At 39.9% G+C, this 24,947-nt stretch overlaps 1 protein-coding gene across 4 annotated transcripts in view; it reads left to right on the plus strand.

The window, feature by feature from the left end:
- The window catches only part of PARD3B (par-3 family cell polarity regulator beta), a 915,243-nt gene that overhangs the window by 555,804 nt on the left and 334,492 nt on the right, over positions 1 to 24,947 (plus strand). For all 4 annotated transcript variants that reach the window (XM_046658143.1, XM_046658144.1, XM_046658145.1 and 1 more), the window contains one exon: positions 3,067 to 3,182. In XM_046658143.1, coding sequence (XP_046514099.1) covers positions 3,067 to 3,182 — 116 coding nt within the window. The remainder of the gene's footprint in view (positions 1 to 3,066; positions 3,183 to 24,947) is intronic.

A 24,947-nucleotide genomic window follows, 5' to 3' on the forward strand; every position in this document is an offset into this window, starting at 1 on the left:
CCATCTCAGCGTGGCCTGATGAGCAGTGCCATGTCCGCACCCAGGATTTGAACTGGCAAAATCCTGGACCTCCGAAGCAGAGCACACGAGCTTAACCACTGGGCCACGGGGTCGGCCCCAACCACCTTGTTATTTTTAAATGGGAGTGGGAATGGTTTTCTCCCAGTGTCTCGGAAAATTTGAGTTCTTATTCTTAATTTGTCAGTGAATGCCTGGTTTGATAAAGTAATCTAAGACAATGAAGTGGGTTAACCAGCACCTTACTCAGTTGGCTAGATTCCCACAGACTGCCTTGAGCACAGCGCTTTAAATGCAGTGTGATCTGTGTTTTAAAGAGGAATATTCATGTTGGTCCTAACCTCCTCCCTAAAGGTGCTCATTATAACCTATGGCATCTGTTTTCATTAACTCTTTGGTTTTCTTTTATTTCATGATAGGGACCACTCTGTTGAAACAAAACCTTAACCTAAAATGAGAGCTACATAAGAGAGCGTGAGCAGATCTGTAGTCAAAGGGGAAGGCTGGATTTCTGTGGGTTCGGGATCAACAGCAACCCGTGTCCCAGGCTGACCGCCAGTCTAGCCATGGCCTTTGTGGCTCTGGGAACGTCCAAGGAAGCACAGCTTTGCTCCTGGCGTTGCTGCTGGCCAGCTGTGTGACCTTAGAACATCAACCTCCTCCTTGGGCCTCAGCATCTTATCTGCAAGATGAAGAGTCAGATGAGGTGGCCTTTACCACCTTCCGGCTCTTAATTTCTCTGATTCTACGAAGGCCATGAGTTTTCTGACACTAAAGCCACATCATCACAAGAGATCAAAGGATGAAAAACAAAGTGCAAATAAAGGTCGAATGACACATTTAAAGACAAGTGCTTCTGAAACATCAAAGCTCAGGCAAAGCTCGTGTTCACAGTCGCATTACAGAATTTGTCTTTAAAATGGGCTGAAACAATGAGAGAAGTGCTATTATGCCAGGCCAGGGTCAATAGCGCTAGTGGGTCAAGGATTTTTGTTTACAATCAGCGTATTTTATCATCACTGGAGACCACATCTAATACGTTTTATATGTCAGTGCCTTTACATCTTGAGAATGTAGCCAGACACCAAGAAAGAAGCCAAAAAGAGCTCCTAATTCTAAAGTGTAGATTTAAACTTCTTGAGAAATTTTTGTGAAAACATATACACTTTCTTTGCTGGAGAATGCCACAGACCCTCGTTCAAAGACCACCAGAACCTAGAGAAATAAAGAAATGGATTAATAGCTCACTTTTATTGGGCTTTTTTTTCGTGTCTAGCACTATTGTCAGTATTTAACGTATCTTAATTTGTTTAAGCCTCACAACAACTTTTATAAAGTAAATTCTCTCATTATCCATTTTATGCATGGATAAACTGAGGCCATGTACCCTGGCGTCTTGCTCTCCAGTCCAGGGCCCTAACCACCATGCAACCCTACCCTTCTAAATAGAAGGAGAGGAGGCTCTTAGTCACAGGCCTTCTGAGAGTCTGACAAAAACAGGGAAGGCAAAGAAATGGTAAAAAGCATGGATAATTTGAAAAGCTCAGAAATTTAGGGTAATTTGGAAGGCAAAAGCAGGTCTATTTGTTTATCTGCTTCTTTGTTTCCTAAATGCTTCTATAGCACTTACTCTATGCCAGACATGCCTCCCCTTACTGTGTGAGTCTCAACTCGTTTTGTCTCTTAACAACCCTCTGAGGTAGGGACTGTAATTATACCCATTTTATTTGTAAGGAAATGGAAGCACAGAGAGGCTCCGTAACTTGCCCAGGTCCCACAGCTCCACAGCAGCGGCGCCAGGATGTAGAAGCAGGCAGACCTGCTCTGGCGTCTGTGCTCCGGAGCGCTGTGCTCTGCTGCCTGTCCCAGGTACGTCCTAACCCACCCGCTGCAGGACAAGAATGCAGCTTTATGCGTTCACTCAGCAGTATTATTGCTGCGTGTTAATTGTAATATTGCTGCAAGGCGATATTGAATATGCAACGACTAGTGAGTTTCAAGCAAAGATTAAACTTTTGGTATATTTGGTTAAGAAATCAAGGTCCCCTGTGCATTTTAGGATGCTCACTCATAACAATTTTTCTTGTTGTCTTATTGTTTAAAGTGTCAAATCCCAACTGTTTGAAAAACTCAAGCTCAGTACTTTCAGATTTACTGAGGATACTTGACTTGAGTTTCACTGGATTTAAGATTCGGAGAAAGCTATGCTGAAATGAGCTACCGTACTTGCTTTGTAAACATACGAGAGTACCAGGGGAGAAAGTGGCTGTAATTTAATTTATAAAAAGTATATAAATACAGTTTATTCCTAGATCAAGAAATCAGGCATTTTCTCTAATTCCCTTATAGAATTCCCTCCATCCTCAAGCAACAAAAATGAAATATTCAGTAGAAGTAGAGTTCTCTGAGCTTGACTACAAGTGCTGGAAAGCCTGTAATGGATATTTGATGTATCTGGTGTCTCCATTGTCAGCTGTGCTTTTCCTGTTAGTTCCTTTTGGTATTATTGACGAGCAGACTATTTGCTGAGCATTGACATGAGTTTTAGAAAATAGACCCAAATAAAGTAGAAAACCAAACTCCTGCAGCCGCCAGTCACTCACAGGATGGTGTTCTCTGAAGGATGCTCCCCTTTCACTTGTTTTTGAAGGAAGGGCATGCTCATCCTGCAGAAACCCCCTAACCCTCTTTGAGGCTCTGCCAGTATCTGGTGACATCCTTGGAAGGGCCAGTGCTGTTAGAGTCGCCTTCCCGCTGAAAGTTACACGTGAGACAGCAGGATCCCAATTAGCAGAAGTCAGTGGAGAGGAAAACACAATATTATCCAGAGAATATTTTACTTAAATTGTAGAATGTGATAAAATACATGAAAAGAGAGTTGCTACATCTCCTAAAAGAAGCCTAAGATTCAAGAACTGGGTGAAAATGCACGGGTGGGACCTGCAGAGGGAGGGGTGAGAGGCTCTGTTCAAAATGAGAACTGCTTCCTTTAAAAAGAAAAAAGATTTTGTTCTAACCCTAACTACGGCGTATGGCTTCTTTCCACAGCGCTGGAGTGGACTCGGCAGTAGGTTTTCCGGATCAGCACATCAACTTCAGATTGGTGACACCAGCCAGGCAGCCCGAATCGCTGAATCTGAAAGCCTCGAAGAGCATGGACCTGGGTAAGTGCGGGTGGGGTGACACCCGGGTCAGCTCTCCAGCCTCAGCCCATCTGTCTTCCTGAATGTCCTGCCTTTGTCTTCTCCACTCCAACCTCAGGGGCAAGGTCAGCTGAAGCCTGGAGGAGGGGATTCGGTCCTCCTATCTTCCTGTCTCCTCTTGCACATTTAATCGTAATTACCCCTTTTTAAAAGAGAGATAAATGACTTATTTTTGTAAAGTGGTCCATATAGGTCAGAAAAACCATCATTCCTTCCGGAGGATCTGAATGCCATCAACCTTTAGCTCACCTGCCTTTGTACCCTCGCTTCGTCCTGTGCCTTTCCATTTCTTCTATATGTACGAACTGTTGCAGGGCCTGAGAAGATAATGTAGTTAAATGCATCCTCTTGCACAGGGCTTCCCATCTCTGTGTGCGATGGATAGGCATGGCAAGAAAGGATCATCTCTTTAAATGCCCATCCCCAAATCCTGTGACACTGGAGGGAAGCAGGGTCCCTGGTTTGCCAGGTTGAGGGTGTCAGGGGACCCTGGATCTGTGCCTGAACAACCTCATTGAGGTTTGAGCCCCTCAGGGAATTTCTGGATGACTGTTGGCTGCCCGAGCAGAGCCAGGGCCCCTGCAAACTGTGTTGTCCAGGCCCCGGAGCGTGTGGCCCGGGAGGACATCCCAGATGCCCGAGAACATTGCTGCCCCCATGGGCTCTCAGAGAGAGAGAATTATGAGAGGAGAGCGCGGCTGCCAAACCGACTCTCAGCAAGATAGTCACTGCTTCCTGGACGCCCAGAGGCCAAGCTCTCTGAGCATTGTCCGTGGGGCGTATGACATATTTCATTAGTAGCAGCAAGAAAGTAGAATAATCCAAACTGCGGCTCCACGACACAGTCTGATAAATAGCACTTACCTCTCGCTCATTTACAGCAGTTCAGAAAAATGTCCAATCGTGATGAAACGAGAAATGGGTTCTATTTTCTATACGTTTACTAGATCGGGGGGTACATTCGCAGTAATCACCTATAGTGAACGATGGATAGAAAGCCCCGGCAAGGAGGCTGGGGTGAGCCCTGGTCAGAGAGGGCTGTGTTGTCACCGGGAACTTTTGACAAACAGAAGGTATCATGTGTGACAATGACAGAGGTTATTACTAGTAATTTAAGGAGCAATTTATTTTTATTGAGTGCTTGATAAACATTTCCTGTTCTGTCTTCCCAAGTTCTCTGTGAAGATGGATGGATAAAAACTGCCCTTAATTTGGGGGAAGAAATATATTACTGTTTTCCTCATTTAATTAAAAAAAAAAGTGGCCAGTAGTATGGTTCTTAAAAATCTCTTCAAAAGAAAAAATAGCACCCATTTTAATTTACCAGAGAAAATATTATCAAATCTGTAAAAATAAAACCTAAGTCATGTCCAGAAGCATTATTTGTTTTTGTATTTTTTGTTACTGAAAACTTTGTTTTTGAGAAGTTTTCTCTTTTAAATTGAAATAGCCCTTGCAGAAGATGTACAGGTGCCAGTCACCCATTGCAATTTATTGTGCTTACACCGTAAGTGACAACAATGACAATGATGTTTGTTCAGTGTGTGTAATTAGCAGGGGCCATGAGCTGTTTTCTTCTGGACAAAAGTGCCAAAGTACAAGCCTTAGCTGGGACCAGCCTGGTGGCGTAGTGGTTAAGTCCATGCACTCTGCTTCCTCGGCCCAGGTTTGCAGGTTCGGATCCTGGGCATGGAGCTACACCACTCGTTAGCCATGCTGAGGCGGGGACCCATATGCAAAATAGAGGAAGATTGACACAGATGTTAGCTCAGGGCTAATCTTCCCCACCAAGAAAGAAAAATAAAAGCCTTGGCTAAAATGCACCATCCAGCAGAAGCGGGAAAACGTGCTGTAAAAATATTTTATGGTAGGGGCTGGCCCCGTGGCCGAGTGGTTAAGTTTGCACACTCCACTGCAGGCGGCCCAGTGTTTCGTCAGTTCGAATCCTGGGTGCGGACATGGCACTGCTCATCAAACCACACTGAGGCAGCGTCCCACATGCCACAGCTAGAAGGACCCACAACAAAGAATATACAACTATGTACCGGGGGGCTTTGGGGAGAAAAAGGAAAAAAATAAAATCTTAAAAAAAAAAATTTAAATAAATAAATAAAATAAAATATTTTATGGTAACCATCCCAGTTTGGTGCCTTCCAGGAAGTACCACTTTGAAGCTAGCAACCTTGCAGAGGGCTCTGAAGGCCAGCATTCTAGGACCATTCTGAACCCCTGCCCCAGAACACTCGAGTGAGCGCAATAAATGCGTTGACTTTCTCAGCAAATAAAATCAGATGACACCAGAATGGTAAACATTTGGAAGCGTCTTTCCTGTTTGATTAGGTGAAAAGAATATTGTAAGTCGTTGAGATTTCTAAAAATAGCACTGGGCCAATGTAAGGAATTAATGTGTTTGCTGAAAATGTTGGTAACTGTGCTCACAGCAATAATACTCTCAGCGGGGTCAAGATCCATTCTTCCAAAAGTGAAAAAAAAAAAAAAATCCTGACGTATTTAGGTTGAATATCAAATTAGTGCTGTTTGACTGTTTTCTGACCTAGAAAAACAGCAGTTTCATATGGTTCAAAATAAAAAAGCTGCAACCTCGCCTTCACTGTGTCATTTGTGTTGGATGCTCCTCCTTGATGACGGCCGTGGGCGTCTCCAAGGCTCCCAGGCCCCAGCAGTACCTGCTTTGCTTGTTTGTCTTTGTACCATTTTTGCTGCTGAGTCTAAGCTGGTATTTGAACTTGCATACTACCTTAGAATTATTTTAAATGTGAGTGGGTTCCATTTACTTATTTTCACTTACGTTTCCAAAGACAGACAATCCTTATTGTGGAAGATAAAGCCTTCTGGTCTCATCTCCTTCCCCTGCCCCCCAGGCACAAACATGGTGTCAGAATCATCCGCCACCGCAGTCCTTTAGCAAACCCTCCACCTCTTTGCTGCTCCATCTCTGTCCGTGCGTTTCTGTCACATGTTGTGTTTCTTTACAGGAGTTGTATAGTGTTATGTTATGTGAATGAATCTTGATTCACAATTCGCTCTTCCCCTTTTGATTGAATTTAGCTTGATTGACAATTTGGGGGTTTTTTTGGTTTGTGATTTTTTTTGGTCCATTTGAATTTTATATTCTGATTTGCCTATTCACAGCCTTTGCCAAAAATATTTCCATTTGCTAATTCTTTTTCATCTTTAGGATATTATGTATGTTGCAAATAATTTCTTGCCATCTATTATTTGCCTTCTTCGTTTGATTATGATATCCTTTACTATAAAAAAAATTTTGGCCTTATAGTCAAATATTTCCATCTTTTCCTTCATGACTTTTGGATATTATACTTATCTCATTTATTTTTAACTTTTAGTACTTTAAAGTACTTGTTTGTTTGTTTTTTTAATGTTTAGTGATCTATAATGCATTTTTATCCATGGTGTATGAGGTGGGAAAATTTGTCTCCCATATAGATAATATTTATTGACTTTTATATCCTTTCCCCCTTAATTTGGAATGCAGTCCCATTGAATTTCCCTTACGTACATAGGTCAGTTTCTAGACATATTCTTTGGCATGTGCCTGTCCCATGTCAGCATCACCCTGTTTAAATGATCATGTTATTACATTGTTCTTTGATGATGTATAGGGCAATCTTCCTCCAATCTTTCTTCTTTTGTAAAATTACTTAGGTTCTTCGTATGCATTTATTCTCCCACATAAACTTAGATCAACTCATCAAAGTGAATTTAAAGATTAAATAGGAATGCTTCCACTGTGTGTATGTCCATTCATTATGTTTGCTGTTGGTTCCTGATAGGAATGTTTTTATCCAGTTAAAGAAGTTTCCTTGTATTCCTAGCTTCTTAAAAAGTTTTTTATTTGCTCACTTTGTTTAACCAGGAATGAATGTGAATTTTATTAAGTGATCTTAGGGGTCTACACAGGATGATCGTGTGTATTTTGTTCTTTATTCTGTTAATATAGTGAGTTATATTGATAGATTCCCTGGTATTAAATCTTTGATTCTTTCTGAATGGCTCTAAATTTTTCTCTGTACTTGAAAAATGTGGAAATGAGGAACACGTTGTCCACGTGCTCTAAAATGTAGGTATAAAACTCTGATTGCAATTTTACTCAATGTCATTAATTCCTGCATAACCATTATAGATTTTTTTGAGGCTATTCTGCCTCAGTATTCTGTGGATGCTTCTGCTGGCATGCATGTGGCCACACTTCTGTCAGATCAGGAATGATTAAAATGATGAATAAAAGAACATTTATTTTTAAATAATTGGATGTAACTATGCTTATTCAAAGGGGTTAGGGTGTCATTTTCTGGGTTTTCCAGAAAATCAATCTTTTCCTACTAATTGTAGACTTTCCTCTATTTATTTAAATTACCAGAATTACTGTGTTCAGCCTGGATCCCTTTAATTTGCTCATAATTGAGCCTGTGTGGGTGTCGAGCTGGAAGCTCCCGGGAGCTGAATAACACAGCTGCCTCTTTGCCCTTTGGCATAGGGTTTCCCCCAAAAGAGCTGCCCTTGTTGGCAGTGTGCCAGAGTCACATTCAAAGACTTTCTGATGAGGCATAAACTTCTTTAATTTCCAGGCCTGGTGTTTTATGACCCTGTAATACTATTTAAGAATTAGTCTGAATTATTCAAGGGGCAGCACTTCAGTATTTTGGCCCATTCCTTGACCTAAACTATAGCCTCATTCAAAGTTAAGTTTGAAATCCCACAAGATTTTTCTTTTTTTTCTTTGAGTTTTCTCTCCTGTTTCAAATTGACGTCCTCCTCCCATTTCAGAAGGGTGTTGTGTAACACAGTTAGGAGAAGACCGGGGGCAGTGCAGATGGAAGGTGCTGGCCAGCTGTCTTCCCTCTGTTCAATGAGAGGAAATGAGCTTAAAGTGATGCATGAGGCATTCAGACAAAATTTTAGGAAGTTTCCTGACAATGAAGATTGTTAACATGCCTTGTCTTATAGTTTCTTAAGAAAGTGTACATGTCTTGAATAACTCTCCCTAAAATCAAGACAATAGATAAATTGGCTGATTTTCTTGCAAGATCTGTAATTCAGCAACTTTATTTTCTGCCAGTTGTTTGCTGTAAGTGTATTTTAAGGTAGAAAATGTTTATAGACACCCACAGTTGAAGTGAATTATAAGTCAACTCATTTCTCATATCAGCAAAGGTAAATATTTGGGTCACATTTTGAATATACCCCTTTCATACGTGTCAGACGTTCCTCTCAAATCAGTTAGGTGTCGCTAGCATCAGATCAAAGATGGGCATGAAAAAAGTTAATTAACTCCCTTCTGCTGTTCTAATACTTTCTTTTTAAAGTTATTTTTTGTATAGTGAGGTACTTCCATATGCGTTCTTACTAATAAGACAACAATTCTGAACGTTGACAGCATGGGAGAATTTTTATAAAACTTTACATTCAGATAATTGTGATGCTGGTTTATCAATTAATGCATATTATATGTCATATAATATGTGAATACGTATTTTAATATAAACTTGTATTTATATCCATGGATCTTCTTTACTGTGCATCAATAAGTACTACCTCTGGAGATGGTGACAGCCAAGTTGAGGACTGCTATTTCTGCTGTTTAAGGTATATCTGAATTATTAAAAACACAAAACCAAAATCCTGGTTGGTAAAGAAGAATTAATGGTGATACTAAAAGAAAGTGTCTGTTTACCAACCCTAATAGACTGATAGATGAGGAAGAAGACAAGGACACAGTCAGGTGTGGCCCTGAGCTTTGGGAAGTCAAACTAAGGAATTACCTTACCGAAAATGTTTATTCATTCATCAAACAAATGTTTACTGAGTGCCTACTGTGCACCAGGAAGTGCCTTTAACACTGAGGACTCAGTAGCAGACAAGAGAAATGGTCCTTGCTGCGTTTACCTAGATTGAAACTCTAGCAGGAAAGGAGAACTCAGAGTTAAGGAAAGATTTCCAAGAGGAAATTCTGACATGACAATGATAACTTATCTAGGAGAGGAAGAAAAGGGAGAAGTGTCAGAAGATACTAGTGTGTCTGCTTCGGGAACTTACTGATAACCTTGGCTGTGTAGAAAAGAGGAAGAGAGAACCAAATGGCAAAATTGAAAAAGAGAGTAACAATAATCTGAAAGAATAAATGTGGGAAGAGCTGAACAGCTGCATGGGGCTACAAGACCTCTAGAGTTAGGCGGTGCAGCTGTTTGGAGAGCATGAGAAAGAAGGTGTGTGAGTGGCCTCCTGTGTAGAGCACCTATCAGCCGTCAGGCAGAGAACAGAGCCGCCCAGGTCCTGGGTGCGTCGTGTCTCGTTCAGACTGGACGAGCATGGCTGCCCGCGGGTGGAAGTCTAGGCAGTTTACATCCCTGTTGCTAAAGGATTGGGATTATGAAACCGCTGTCCCCAGTCATTAGGAATGATGAAGAGGAGGCCTCACACGGGGGGCCAGGAAGCAAATTACCAATTTTCACAAAGATGGTGAGTCCCAGAAACAATGGGGAAACTAGTGCTCTCGGTGCTGATCCTCAGAGGGTTTCCATGTTTGTGAAATGAAAAGAAAAACAAAGTGTGGTCACCAGCCACCTCCGTGGGGATCTCTGAAACAACGGACGTCTCCTTTCCTTTTTGATAGGCTTTCTAGGCTGAGAAATCGGGGGAATGTTATATGTATAGTTTACACTGATCTTTTTTCTTTTTTCTTTTTAAGATTGGCACCTGGGCTAACATCTGTTGCCAATCTTCTTTTTTTTCTTCTTCTTCTTGTCCCCGAAGCCCCCCAGTACGTAGTTGTGTATTCCGTCGCAGGTCCTTCTCGTTGTGCCACATTGATCTTTATAAAGATATTTCAACTTGTTTTTTGGTTGACACTTATGGGCCAAATTATACACCCACGTAGGTAATAGCATGAGAATGCCCTTTCCTAAGATGTGCTGATTAAGGCTCATTGTCACTCTGAAAGGAATTAAGTAACATATACGGTAAGACTCTGTACTTGGCCCCTCTCACTATATTCTAATAAAACGCACAGAATTGGGTGAAGAGTAGATATGTGTAACTTGGCTGAAGGCATGAAAGGTATTCTTACCAAATTTTCAGGAGATGTTGTCTCAGAGAATTGGGTAATATGTCACATTGACAGCATTAACATTCAAATGATTTCTCCAGAATTGAAAAAGGTAGAATTTAATAAAGAATGATGCATCCATCTAACAGGCACTTATTGGATACTTATAATATCCCAGGCAATATTCTAGGTGAGAAAGACAAAGGCTCCAGTCGTGGTGTTTTCACTCTCATTGGGTAAATAGATGATAAAGTTGTATACAAGTAAATAAATTAGAATTTCAGATAGAGATGATTTCTCTGCCGCCAAGTTCAGGTAGAAATGAAAACTAGAGAGAGGTAAGGTTATTTTAGACAGAATGGTGAAGAGAAAGGTAATGGGCTGAAGTCAGTTTAAAAGATATCAATTTTCCAAGTACAGAATTTAGGAGAGCTGGTCTAATAACAGTTCCCAAGGATGTCCCTGGTTTTTGGCTGCTTGCCTGACATGGCCAACCCAAAGCTAGTTCTGTGTTACCAGATCACGGGAGACAACAGTTCTGCTGCTCCCTGGCCTGGTCATGGCACATCTATAACTGTATTTAATCCTGGGTACAGTATTGGAATAGAGATAAAAACAGTGTAGAATGCATCCCGATATTGATGAGAGGTCTCAAAACCATGTCCAGTGAAAGACAGTTGAAAGAAATAAGGATATCTTGCCTGGAAGAGAAATGACTTAAGAAGCATATGAGGGCTCTCTGTAGAGATTTTCATGGCTAATACTGAAAAACTCCAGTCTGTTAAAAACTGGATCAGGCAATGATAGCCACATCAGAAGATACATTGTGTTTACAAGCTTTGAAATCTGGGAATGTTACTGTGATGGGGAACTGAATTCCGGTTTGTGGCATATTTGGTATGCAAGGAGAAAATAGAAATATAAATTAAAACAGCTCTTGAGGACAGAGAACGAAGCAAAATTCACCAGAATTATGGAAAAGGGGCCATTGTTTATTTTTCAGTACTCGATAAAGGATACAGGTTCTTTTCATTTTTTCTTAGTGTATCTTAGTGCCATTAAATAGTTTCTGTAACCACACAGCTATAACTGCTTGGGGTGACTAGATGAAAACAAGTATGTTTAGAGAAGTTATGTATCAAGACTCAGGCTGAATTCTTGGAGAGATGTCTCTGGTGAGAAGAGAGAAACCAGCAAAGAAAGTGTAGAAGAGCTGACTTCACACCAGTTGACAGCACTGCCATCCAAAACAGGAAGAAAACCCACATTTGGGTTAACTAAAATTTAGCACATAGTTAAATTTTAAGTGAGTCCCATACTTAGGAATGAAAAAGAATTATAAACTAGGGTTAGTATTAATTAAATTATAGAGCTATAGATCACTTCTCTCTATCTGTAATATAACTACATCATTATATTAGATATAGCAAAATAATGCCAATTCTGTTTTAAATTAATTAGAATAGCTCTTTGGGTTGGAAGCAAAGATGTAAAAATGCTTCTGTCTGCAGAGGACATGCTTGTCTTCCTAGAAGTCCATATGTGTCCTTCCTCCTGCTTTATTCTTCACATTCTCTAAGGAATGTATTTTCAACAATAATTTGACTTTGTGTTCATTATTTCTACTAATTGGAGAATGATGCCTTTTGTGTAGAAATTGTACTTTTATGCCACTGCATATGTTTTAGACTTGTCTGAAAGTTGTGGCACGTCCAGCCACTTCGCCCCCGTATCCTCTCCAGTGAGTACATGCTCACAAATCCCTTACACACAGATGCTCTCATTCACCATCTGTGGAAGGAAAGACTGAGAGGCACGACTCTCTCATATGCCCTCATCCAGAAAAAACATAATCCTTGAAGCAAGGATTATCCCTCCTATATCAAAACGCTTAACCTGATGCCTAGAACATCAGGGATTCGGTGTCATGATCAGTGCTAGAGCAGTTGCGGAGAGGGTCATGTTAGCGTAGTGTTAGACATGAGCCTCCATGTCTCCTACACGGTGTTCTTGTAATTGGTGGCTACCCCGAATTGTCAGTGTAAGTAAATGCTCCTCAAGTAAGTCTTGGGAAATACTGGGGAAGAGCTTACCTGTGGGTTTTGCATGTAGATCCTTAATGCAATCGTGTGTTCACAAATGGTCTCAAGTGTTGCCGTGTGGTTCTTTCACTATGGTTATATTTTCTTAAGCTGGGGCATTGTGTGGTGGAATATGTAGATAATTTAAAAATTCAGTGTCTGGAAGAGAAACCCAAAGTTCTATTTTCCCACAAGAGGTATAAAGAAAACTATGAAATTTAGAAATGTTTGTAACTGAAATTTACCCAATGGTATTATCTCAATACCCAACTCCAGCAGAGCTCTGTTAATTAGCTTCTGTACATTTACAGCATTGTTTGTGCTCTGATGGGAGGTCCCAATCAATGGAGGAACTGCCTTATCCTGGAGACTGGAATATTCTGGGCTCCTCTTAAAACTTGGATTAGTACATGAAATGCTGTCTTTTTTGTATTTTGTACCTCAGTTGGGGTTCCACATCTCCAATACTAAGCATTTTAACTAAAGCCAAATAGGAACGTTTTTTCCTCACTTGCGTTTGCTTTCTAAAGCATTGTTCATATTTAAATTAAATTCTGTATCCCTTTTAAAGAACTTTTTGCACTATGATAAGAACATCTTCATAAAAATATGAAGCTCAGGAAGCTTCAAAGAATAGAACAAAATACTTAAATTCTCCTTACAAATATGAACAAATCCATTTTAGTTGTTTTTTTGAAGTGAGTCGTTTTAGCTGAAAATATTATATATACATATATAATTAAATATAGTATAATAATAAAATATAACCATATAGTGTAATAAATACATTTAAATGAAGTTTGGCAGTCTCACAGCCGTCTCTTCTGAATGGTGTTCTGAGTGGTAAATATTTGTTATTGGCGATACTTTACGTGGAGATTAAAGTTGCTGTGGGAGGGAGGGCAGCTGTCTTCTTTTTAAGCACAATAGTTGCAGTTTGTTCTTTAAAAAGCAAAACCTCTTTAGTCTTGTGTATTTTTATTCTGATATATACATAATTGTAATTTTATATTCTAATTTTTCCCAAAAGTGATTGTACTGAACATATGCTTTTAAATTTGTGTCTTTTAAGAGTAATCTAGCTTAAATATTATCTTCTGTGTCTTTGCTTCTATAATATAATCTTTTAATTTTAAAGTTTGCTCTTAAATAAATATAGCCTGATTTTATTTGCCTAATATTATATTATTTGGCCATCAGAGTTGTTTCCAATTCTTTGCTCTTAGAAATAGCAATGCATTGAGCCTGCTAGTGCATAAACTGTGGTAAATGATTATAATTATTTCATCATTGTAAATTTTTGTAAGTATAATTTCATGGCCAAATGGTTGTATAAAGATTTATGGCTTTTGATGTATATGACCAATTGCCTTCCAGAAAGGCAATTTTGCTCTTATCAGTATTATATGGCAGAATCTGGATGTCATCATTTTTTTTTAATTTTTGCCAATTTTATAATCTTAAAAGGGGTATTTTTATTTTACTTTTAAAATGACTTCTGTAGCTAAAATTTTTCATATATTTATTGATTATTTTTTTTTATTGTAAATCATCAGAGCATTTCCTCTGTAAACATGAACCTTTCTAAATTAAATATCACTTTTTGGAAGTAAAATGGTATTCTACATTAAAGGTCAAATCTCAGCTCTTGCTCTTGGGAGAAAATAGATATTTTGCTTTTTCTTTCCTAAAGCTAAGTATGTTACCCACTCCAGAGTACAAATCAATTAATACTTCTGCGTCTTTTGTTAAATGCTTAGAAAAATATCTAGTGAAACATGAATCAGAGGCAGAGTGAGAACTCAGACTTATGATAAAAACTGCTTAATCTAGAGTAAATCAGTTTTTTTTAAATATTTTTTTAACTCTGTTGGGACACTGAAACTACCATAAACAACACTAAAACTGCTACACTTTATGTACAGTGACTTTGACTGCTCCTGGGCACGTTAGTACAAAGGTTGGCGTTGCCAGAAACACCTATTCTGTCTTTCTAAGACTGAGGAGTTGTCCAATACTTGGAAATAGAATTTCTGTCCCATGTAAAAGTCATCTATCCATCTATTTCTTCCTTCTTTCCTTAAACAAAGATTTACTGAGTGCTTCCTCTGTACCAGGTATTCCTCTAAATAATTGAGATGTATCAGTGATAACAGACAATAATATCTTATTTCTGTAGGGTACCTTTAGTGGAAATATTCTCATGACCAAAGTTGGAGAGATTAGGGATATAAATGTAATAATAAGTGAATAAAGACACTGGAGAGGATTTTTGATATAACAAACACAAACTTCTACAAATCGTGGGGAGAGGAGACGTGTCTGGAAGGCTAATGTTTCAGTACCCACTTGGTTTCTAGTGTTCATAAGAAAAGGTTACTAGGAACTCTATCCAGTGGAGGCATTAAAATTAAAGTGGAAATTAAAATAGAGCTCAAATTGGAAATTGACTGATCAAGAGTGATGGTTTCAAGTGAGCTGGGAATAGCTGGTCTACCCTCTGCTGATCCAGGAGCTGACTGGAATAATCCCCATGCACTTCAGGATTGTCTTGAAAGAATCATGAGAGCCTGCTAAGGTTTTGGCTGGAATTCCTTAAAAGTAAAACAAGGATGTACCAAGAAATTGGAAACCATTTAGCCCCCTTTCTAAATTTGGAAAAAAATATTGTAGCACCCAAGTTGAGTAAAAAGTGAGTTACATCAGAGATGTCTTATTTCTAGCCTTAATAAATCAGTAGAGGCCAGATAAATAACCTCAGGGCTTTCTCTGCACTCAGGAAGGCTAGAGGAAAACCACAAGCGGCCAAGTCCTCTAGCTACCGGGCTAGTCATGAAGCCTTATCAAAGATCGAAGAACATGTTCATTAACATAAAAAAAAGATGAACATAAAACTTAAGTGAAACTCAATAGATTGTCTTAGTAGTGACTTGAATGATACAGTAAAAATGGTCAAGTTTGGAAAATGCGGAGTTAAAGTTAAACAAGCTTCTTAAGTGCAAGATTGTTCACAACATTTAATGTGTTCTATGTATGCTATCGGGCTTTTAAGAGTCTCCACGAGTCTTCAAGATGTAATATATAATTCATCTGATCACAGAAGCCTTGAGTACAGACCATCTCACAGGACTAGGGCCCTGAGGAGTGTCCTTGGCAAAGAAAAGGCGTGTTTGTGAGGTTGAAAGGAGATGTGCACCAGCCGGAGCCCGGTGAGGAGAGGACTGACAGCGAGCTGGGACAGTGCAGCAACACTGTGAAGCAGAATACAACCTGAGAGAGAGTCTGGGCAGTGGAGAACTGTCCACAGCCACTAAATACATAGGAATTAACTGCAGAGCAGCATGAAAGAACAAGACTGTCACTAAGCATGAATTAACCTATGACGACAGGTGTGGCTGACTGCATGCAAGATGCCTCTGAGAGAATAGCACGTGTACGGAAAAATAGCCTCTACTACATTACTAATTGGTCCATGGCTAGAAACCACTGACTTTCCTTTACAGGCGGTAAAAACATCAGACTCCTCAGCCCCAATATTCAAGGTACTGGTGATGCCTATTTATGTAGACTATGAAGAGGAAACGAGGGAAAGCCTCAGCAGTAACTGTAGCAGCCGCAGCAGTAGCAGTAGTAGCAGCAGCTGCTAATGTTTTTGAGCACTTGTTCAGCAGTTCTGTTGCCATTTTACAGATGACGTAAGTGGGTCTGGAAAAGATTGACTTGTGAAGGTGTCACAGCTAGGAAGCGAGATTTGAACTCAGGGCACGTTTATCCTTGATGTTCCGGCTCCACACCATTACGCCTTTCTGTTTCATGTGAGGCTTGATAATTTCCCAGTCTTAACTCTAAAATAAAAGACCCATCCTCTCTTCTCTCCTGTTTAAATTTTATCTTTCATTCAGGACCCACTGAACTTTTGCCTTCTCCATGGTCTGTCATTCTTTCCAGCTCTTTCTCTGAATTCCTAAAGCAATTGCCTTTGCTATCACTAATTTCAGCGCAGGATTGCATACTTTTTTGAGTACCTACTGAGTAAGAAATTGTTCCCACTCCAATCAGATTACAAGCCCCTACAGGGTCAGACCTTATCCTGCCCTCTTGACCACTTAGAACATGTAGGTGCTTAGTAAATCCAGGATGGATGACTTGGATGGAGAGTGTTGGAGTGATCTGGCTGCAGTCTCAGAAACCCATTGATCTCGAGGATTGATTTAGCTGATCTACCAAGGAGACATGGTCCCCTTTCCTACATCAAAAGACTGAATGAATAGATGACTAAGAGTTGCAAACAAAAACTTTAAAGATAAATGAATAAAAGTGGAAATAAATGTTTGGTTTGGGTAGCAAAATAGAATAGGGGTAAAGCTATTTTAAGAGTGTAGAATAGAGTACTCTGCTCACATTGACTTACCCAAGCTAGTTTTGTTCATTTGGAAGTGTTTGGAGAAGGTTCATAATAAGGAAAAGGTTTAAGGAAAGAGTCAAATGTGGGAAATAGAGAAGGCCAAGGGCTTTAAATTCATTACATAGAAAAGAGTGAAAGCAGTTGTTTAAAACTTGAAGAAAAGGGCTGTGTGCTTTATTCCCTAATTGGAGGAATCTATGAATACATTAGGCAATCACTTGACATAATTGATCTGGATCATGTGATTCAATTGCACCGCCAGACGGTTAATTAGATCCATTGTTTTGTGGCTTTTCTAGTCTTCTATCTCTGACATCTTTTTCCCCTTTGCATTCCTCTATACCTTCTTTTTGTTGTTGTTTTTTAAGCTCAAGAAGTATATCTCTTTATTTATATCACTTAATTTTAATTTATAAGATGTTTTTCCTGTTGTTTGTAGAATTCGAAAAGTTGAAGATAAACAAACTATGTGCTTATTTATGAATCCCATTTTCATTTTCCATAAATCTGCTTGTGGAAGAATGGCATAGTCATAAAGCTAGTGCCTTGGGAATTATATTCAAAACCTGCTTGAATGTCTGCTTTTACCTGCAGCAACATGAAATTGAATTACATTAGTCCGGAGCAATTTGGTTGCATGTGAGTTGTCGCAAACATTGTGTACGCTGACTATTCAGAGATTTTGCTCACCTTGGGTCAGACAGTATTAGTTGTCATGACACATATCCTAAAGTGATACCAAAACAACCCTGAATCAAGGAACAAGATTTACTCAAAATAAATTGAAAATATTCTACATGTTTTCAATACTTGGTACAGACTCACTGATTACAGCTTCACAATTTACACACATTTTTATCTACAAAGCAATTTCTGTATTTAGGTTTAATAAAAAATGTATTAATACAGGTACAATCTACTATAACCTCATATGCTAAGACAACTGAGGAACTTGAGAAGGGCCCATATTCACATAACCTGATTCATACATTGTCCAGCATAGCTACTTGATACTGTGTAAATTATCTTGTGTAAGTTGTATGATGTATAAATTAACTCTTATGTCAGTCAAATTAACTAACTCCTTAGATATCTAAATCTGTATCCCTGTAAAAGATAGTACTTACTTAAAGGGCTTATCCATGACCAAGCCATAATTTAGAGATGCTGTTATATTGGAAATGTGGTCCCCAAATCATTAAGGGCAAGAATTTCTAAACACAGCTGTCTAATTGTCACCCCACTGGAAAAACTGAGGCTATGCGTCATCATTAATGGATTTTGGGAATATTATATTTGTAAAAGAAGCCAATCGTCTTAAACAGGTGTTCAATATGTCATTGCCATGTGCTTTGCTAAGCATATTTTAGAAGGTTAATTTTGAAAATGAAATGCTAGTGTATAAGAGAAATACTTAGTGAAGCTTATTTGAGTGAAAAGAGAAAATCTTTTTCTTAAGTTGGAGAAGAGATTTATTTTGGATGATATGTGTAAAACTGAGAAATGATCCTAAGCGTTCATTTTGGATTACATTGTTCCTTTCTGAATCCAGCAACATCCCGAGAAGTTAATTTGGAAACTCTAACATTCTTAAAATAGGATTAAGAGACAGTGCTTAAAAGACACTTTATAATCACTTGCTATTATTCACATGTTCTTGTTGTTCAGGAGAATAAAGGAATAATTATAAAATACGTGACAAAGGATTAACATCTTTAATATATGAAGTGCTCGTTAGTTATTGGAAAATAAATATTTCAATACAAAATTGGAAAAATATACAATCAGACAATTCACAAAAGAAAAAAGAACTTCAATCAGCCAATATATGTGAAATATATTCAACCTCACAAGTAATTAAGGAAATTAAGATATTATACTGGCAGATGTTGAAATGTACATGTGCCAGTGTCGCAATATGCCTTGTTAGGTATTTAAGTTGATGCTGGTTTACTGCAAGGCAATGTAGTAATTGTATAGGGCAGCTTAGCACTCTTTATCTTTTATCCAGTAATTCCACTTCAAAGAATTATCCTATAAAAAAAATCAAAGATTTGACCAAGATTTAAGTTTAAGGATTTTTCACTATAGTGAACTTAATTTTCCAGCAATTAGAGGGTTAGTGAAATTATAGGCCATTAATCTAATAGGTATAATAGACTATTATGCAACCAATAAAAATCTTCAGACTATCTAATGACATGAATAATGTTAATGATAAAACATCATTTGAAGAGTGTATACAATTATATTAGTGTATGTATGTATGTATAGATATGTCTGTATACACATATAAATAATGGAAAGAAGTTCAGGAAAATGCTAACATTGATTTTTCTCTTAGTAGAAGTCACAAGGATAATTTTTATCTTATTTATACATTCCTACATATTTCACATCTTCTAATATAAATATGTATTTCATTTACTATTAGGATAAAATCAACTGGCAGCACTAAAATAATTTTAAAATAGAGCTTAAAAAACTGGTAATCCTGTCCATAGTAGAAAGAAATGGGGCTATGTAACTACAAAGAGGACAGAGAGGGTGCAGGGGTATTGGCTGACTCCATGTCACTGGGCACTGTCACCTGGAAGAGAGGATAAGAATATTTATGTGTAGAATGAAAAGACGTTTGTTAGATTTCAGGTTGACACAGAAAGTTACTTCTTACCAATTAAAATGATGTTAAACAGGACGTTCCACTGCTGTGATCAGAGAACTCTGCCACCAGTGCTGTAGTAAACAGGAGTTTATTCACCATACATGACACAAACTCCGAATAGGGCCAATTCAGTGACTCAATGAAGCCATCAGAGACCTAGGCTCCTTCTCTTTTTCTACTCTGTCATTCTTGACTTTTTGGCTTTTGTCCTCATATCTGTTACTTCAGTGTCCTGATGGCTGCTGTATTTTCAGAAATTATACCCATGTTCCAGGCAAAAACAAAGGAGATGGGTGGTGGAAGGTGAAGCGGTGTGCCAACCTTCTCCCCTTTGTATCGGGAGATCTGATGCTGGCTAAGAAGTGCTGCCCAGCAAACTCCCACTTTCATCTCAGTGGCCAGGACTATGACACGTCACAGACCTTCTAGCCAGAAAGGAGCTAGGGAGGATGGGTCATTGGTGGCACTGAGTCAGCCAGCCTAGTGTCTGCCACAGCTGCTCTCTAAGGTGGAGAGCTTCTGGTCGCTGCCTGTGGACAGAAGTACATAGAGAGCCTCATGGGAGTTGGGAAGAATTTCTGAGTTCTTTCAGATCTTGGTTTTAAAGACTATTATTCTGATCCTATTTTGATAGAATTGTAGAAATGGGAGGGGCATCAATGATCTGATTCCCCATCCACCATCAGAGTCAAGCTTGACCAGTTACGTTTAGGCTGGAGCAGAGGACAAGTCAGAATTGCTTAGGACAATGATGGTGCCATTTTCAACCAGAGAATCTAGTGAAGCCACAGCATATAGGAAGGAGACACCAGAGGGAACAACAACAAATCATTGTTTTTTTCTTCTCAATGACCTTAGTAACGCAATGGTTTCCACTTCATATTCCATGTCCTGAATTGTTGAAACAGTCCTCTGGTTAGAGCAGACAAGGACTTTGTCTTTCCTGTCGGTCAGTCACTGTGGGCACAGGGCTTAGCCTTTGAGCTTTCCAAGGGCCTCCTGAACTATCTGAGACACGAAAAGATTATTGGCTGTAATGTGTGAAACGAAAGCCCGAAATTTGCGGTTAATAAATGTTTGACTATCCCTGAAATAGAGTCCTATGCCAATTTTATTAATTGCTACATTTAGAATTCATTTAAAATTATTATTACATTTGAAAACAGTTTGTATTTTGAGATTTTTTTTTCAGTTTACAAGAATTTCTGGGTAAGCCAAAAGATTGCTAAAAAAATCTGTCAATATCTATTTAATGATTAAGTCATATCCAAATAATTTTAAATCATTTTTCCTAAATCTCTTTCAAATTTTTACAGCAAAAAACTGTATTTAATGTAAGAATTGGGGGTGGGGGGAGTTGGAGGAGCGGGTGGTGCATTGTAGACACAGCCCATTGCTTTTCATTTTTGCCTTGCTTCATCAGCAGGCTCCGAGGCCTCCAAAGAAATCTCTGGTCTAAGGGGAAAAGAGATTAAAAGATTGCTGCCCGTGAAGCTGCTTTGGACTCTGGGTCCAGCAACTTTCTATTTTTTCCTTTTAATGTTTTCTATTAGCTCAACCTTGTTCAGGATGTTAGTATACCTCAATACTCTCCAAAAAGATAATGGATATTTAATATGTATGTGTAATTGCCTGTTCTGTAAAATGGAGCCCGATTTAAATGAACTCACCTAATAGATGAGTATAAAATACCAGATCAGTTCACTAGAGTGTGTGCAGAACTAGGAGCATCCCGTTCAGGTGAATGACTGTGTGCTCAGAATTGGAAAGACGGCACATAAACCCCCAAAGTTAATATCCTCTAATAAACAATGAGTCTGGATGACAACTTTTCAAAATCTATTACATACCAGTAGCCCTGGTTTTGCACAGTTTGCATATTAAACAGATGTTAGGAGATGCTGGGCAGAAATATAGACAGTTTTATATACTTCAGTTCATGTCGGACGAGAAATCTTTTGATAGCACTTATTGTAGCCAAGAACAGAAGCAGCTGTACAATCCCCAGCCAGAAACCAGGTGCCAAAAATTCATGCAAGACTAAACTATGTTTCTGTCTTTGTGTGAAGTCCATGAGCGCGGAGGGAAATGCACGTGAAAATCCTGAGTAGCTTGGGTTACTAGATCTTGAGAACTGTAGCTCCATTCTGGGCTGGCCAGTTAACTTTACAAGAGAACACACGGTTGAGTGAGGGGGAGAGTATGTTTCCACCCAGCCAGCCATCTCACAAGCACATGCAAAGTGCCACGAAGAGAGCAGGGCTGGTGTCCAGTGAGGCAAGCCCTGCAAGTGGCATGGCTGTGGCAGGCTTCCTTGTCCGATGTGTAGGTGACACGCTGCTTGGTGGGGCAGCTAATGCACCGGAAGACAGCATCAGAATTCAACAAGATCTCGATAGGGAGAACTGATGGGCTGCAATTCAGAAGGTTACATTTAATAGGGATAAATGTAAATTCCTCTACTTGGGCTCAAAACGAGGAGCAACTGCCTCCTGCCTTACTCCATCCAATTCGTTTCCACACTGCGGCCTGGGTGATCGTTTTAAAACACAAATCTGATCATGTCACTTCCTGGCTGAAAATCCCTTCACAGCGTCCCATTGCCCTGAAGATAAAGACAAAACTCCTTAATGTGGTTTTCCAGCTCCTCCGTGACTGGCCCTTCCTCGCCTCCGTCTGGTCTCTTGCCAGTCTCCGTCTCCTGCTGAGCGCTCCAGCTGTACGGAAGGCCTCTGGGTTCTACGTGTGGGACCTGTGTGGGGGCTTTCATGATTCCTCGGTCCAAACACCATTTTCACGCTTCCCTGTACACGTCCAGGTCTCAAAGCCGTCGGGGAGGCCCAATCCATAAACTAGGTCTAGTCTCTTCATTACCTACTTTCAAGGTTGCTTGATCATCCTTCTTTCATTAAATAAATATTTATCGAATGCCTACTGTGTACCAGGCACTGTTGGGGAACAAAACGTGGAAAAAACCAAAGCCCATGTCCGTGTGGAGCTGGTGTTCTAGTGGGGAAGATGTCAAGCAGCAATGAGAGCTTTGTAGAAACACGAAGCAGGTGAGAAGGTGGTGACGGGGAGCCGCCCTCCTCACCTTGGGTGAGGTGGCCAGGGAGGACCTCTCTGGTGATGTGGTGTCTGTGGAGAGGTGAATGAAGGGGCAGTGAGCTATGTGGCTGTCCTGAGAACAGACTCCAGTAGGGGAAGAGCATGCCCGAAGCCCTGTGGAGGGGCGTGCTTGGCGTGTGCGGGGAGCTGCAGGGAGGCCGGGGCAGGTGAGGTGCATGGGGTGTGGGGAGACTGTGGAGCGAGGCTGGGAAGGCCCCCGCCCCGCTGGGCCGGAGGCTACAGTGAGTTTTCAGATTTTCTTCTAAAGATCATTGGAAGCTGTTGAGAGTCTTTGAGTGAGGGACTGTCCTGATAAGATTCTTGATTTGTTTTTTGTTTTAAAGGGTTACGCTAGCTTCTGTGTGGAAAGTAGACTTTAGGGAGTAAGTGCAGAATCCCGAAGGCCAGTCAGGGGGTCATTACATCTGTCGAGGTGAGGACTGAAGGTGGCCTTGGTCGGGAAGGTTTGCTGGTGCTTCTCACACTACGTGTGATCAGTGGGGTGATAGAAACTCTGCGGGTGCAGGGCTCAGGACTGGTCCCGTTCAGTCCCACAGTCCCAGAGCCCAGCATGATGCCTGGCACACCACTGGCTCTCCATAGTTATTTGTTGGACAAAGACCTGGCTTAACAGCAGTTAAGACTTCAGGATTTGGGTTGACCGTACACTTGATGAGCCAACAGTAGCCCAGTTTGGCTGCCATAAAAGTTAATGCTGTCCCAGGTTGCATTCAACAGCTGGGAGTGGAGAGGAAGCAAAGTGAAAGAGAGAGACGGGAGTCCCAGGAGACCCCGTGATGCTTCTACTGTATCAATACTATTGACCATTTCTTCCCCTCTCTCTTCTTAATAGTAATTGCATCCTTCCCTCACAAGACCACACACTGGATGCGTTTGTGGTTCTCTCTGTTGCTTCATTCCTATGTTGGAACAATAAATTCTCTATGATGTCCTTAGATGTGTGTCTTTTTCCCCCCTTTTCCACTGCTCTAACACCATTTGAGCAATAGCCCATGACTCTACTTGGTAAAAATTTTCAGGCATACGAGGCTCGAAACAACTTACCATGACTCTATTTCTCACAACCATTTTAAAGAGACATCATGTACTCTTTTACATAGTTTGCTATGAAAGTCTACTTTATTAGGCAGTGGTGACTAGTAAAATACATAGCTCTTGATGGTAAAGCCATTAGCAAAATCTTACCTCTTAGACTTACATAGTAGAAGGAATTTGTGCTTTGAAGCCAGGAACCCTCCAGATCCCAGCTGTCTCACTTGCTAACTTTATGACATAACCCCACTGAGCCTCAGTTCCCTCCTCCATAAAGCTAGGGTAATAATGCCCAACTCACAGAGCTTTTGTAAGAATTGAATGAGACAACATATGTTGAAACGCTTAACATGATTTCTGACCCATGTAAATTGGTAATAAGTTTTAGTTTCCTTCCTCCTTATCCCTGTTCAAGAGAGAAGTGAAAATGCACATTGTAAATAGTGGAATTAGAGCTATGTTGTTTCACTGGTTAATAGTGAATCATGGTTGGTTGTTGCATGACTCATGGGGCAGCCCTTTTCTCTGTGGTTTAATCGGTATCAATTTCTTGCTGATAATAGAAATTTTTATCAAGGGTCTAGCAATCAGGGGAATTGTCATAGTCTGAGTAGTAGAAATAGTCCAACCCTGGTAGATCCCAAGAATTCACGGAGAAAGAAACTTCCTGGGAGGGTCTCACACATGTAGCCTTTTCCTTGTTACAGATTAAAGAAATAAAGGATGGAGACTCTGTACAACTGATCTTTGAGGACTTTTCTAATCTGTGACTCTGTGCCATGTAAAGATGGATAAAATACTATCTTTGCCTTCATTGAGTTTGCCCACAAGTCATCATAATAAAGAGTAGAACGTGGTACATTTGCTCGGAGGCAAAGCTCAAGTGCTCTGTGGGAGATAGAGACAGAGAGAATATTCTACAAAAAGGAGGTTCTAACAGGAAGCTGGGCCCAGGAGGAGTAATAGTATTTATACATGTGAGGTTTGAAGCATTTCTAAGAATAAAGAAAAATGGGAAGAAACCAGGAATCACTCTGTATGACTTCTGTAAAAGGTGAATAGAGGAAAATACATTGAGAAAAGTAAAAAGTGTTTGAATCTTGAATGCAAGGCTAGGGAGACTGATTATTTTCTAGGCAGTTGAATTTAGTGAAAGTTTTCGGGTAGGTTAGAAAAGTGATGAAAGTGACATTTGGCATGGGCTAATCTGGGTGTGGTAAATAATGTATATAGTAGAGTTGGGGAGAGGGTGGCAGATCAAGAGCAAATTGGAGGCAATTACCAAAATTCAGCCATGGAATGGCAAAGCCTTGGGTTGAGTTAGGAG

Source organism: Equus quagga, chromosome 4, assembly GCF_021613505.1.
Source record: "Equus quagga isolate Etosha38 chromosome 4, UCLA_HA_Equagga_1.0, whole genome shotgun sequence".
Classification (NCBI taxonomy): domain Eukaryota; kingdom Metazoa; phylum Chordata; class Mammalia; order Perissodactyla; family Equidae; genus Equus; species Equus quagga.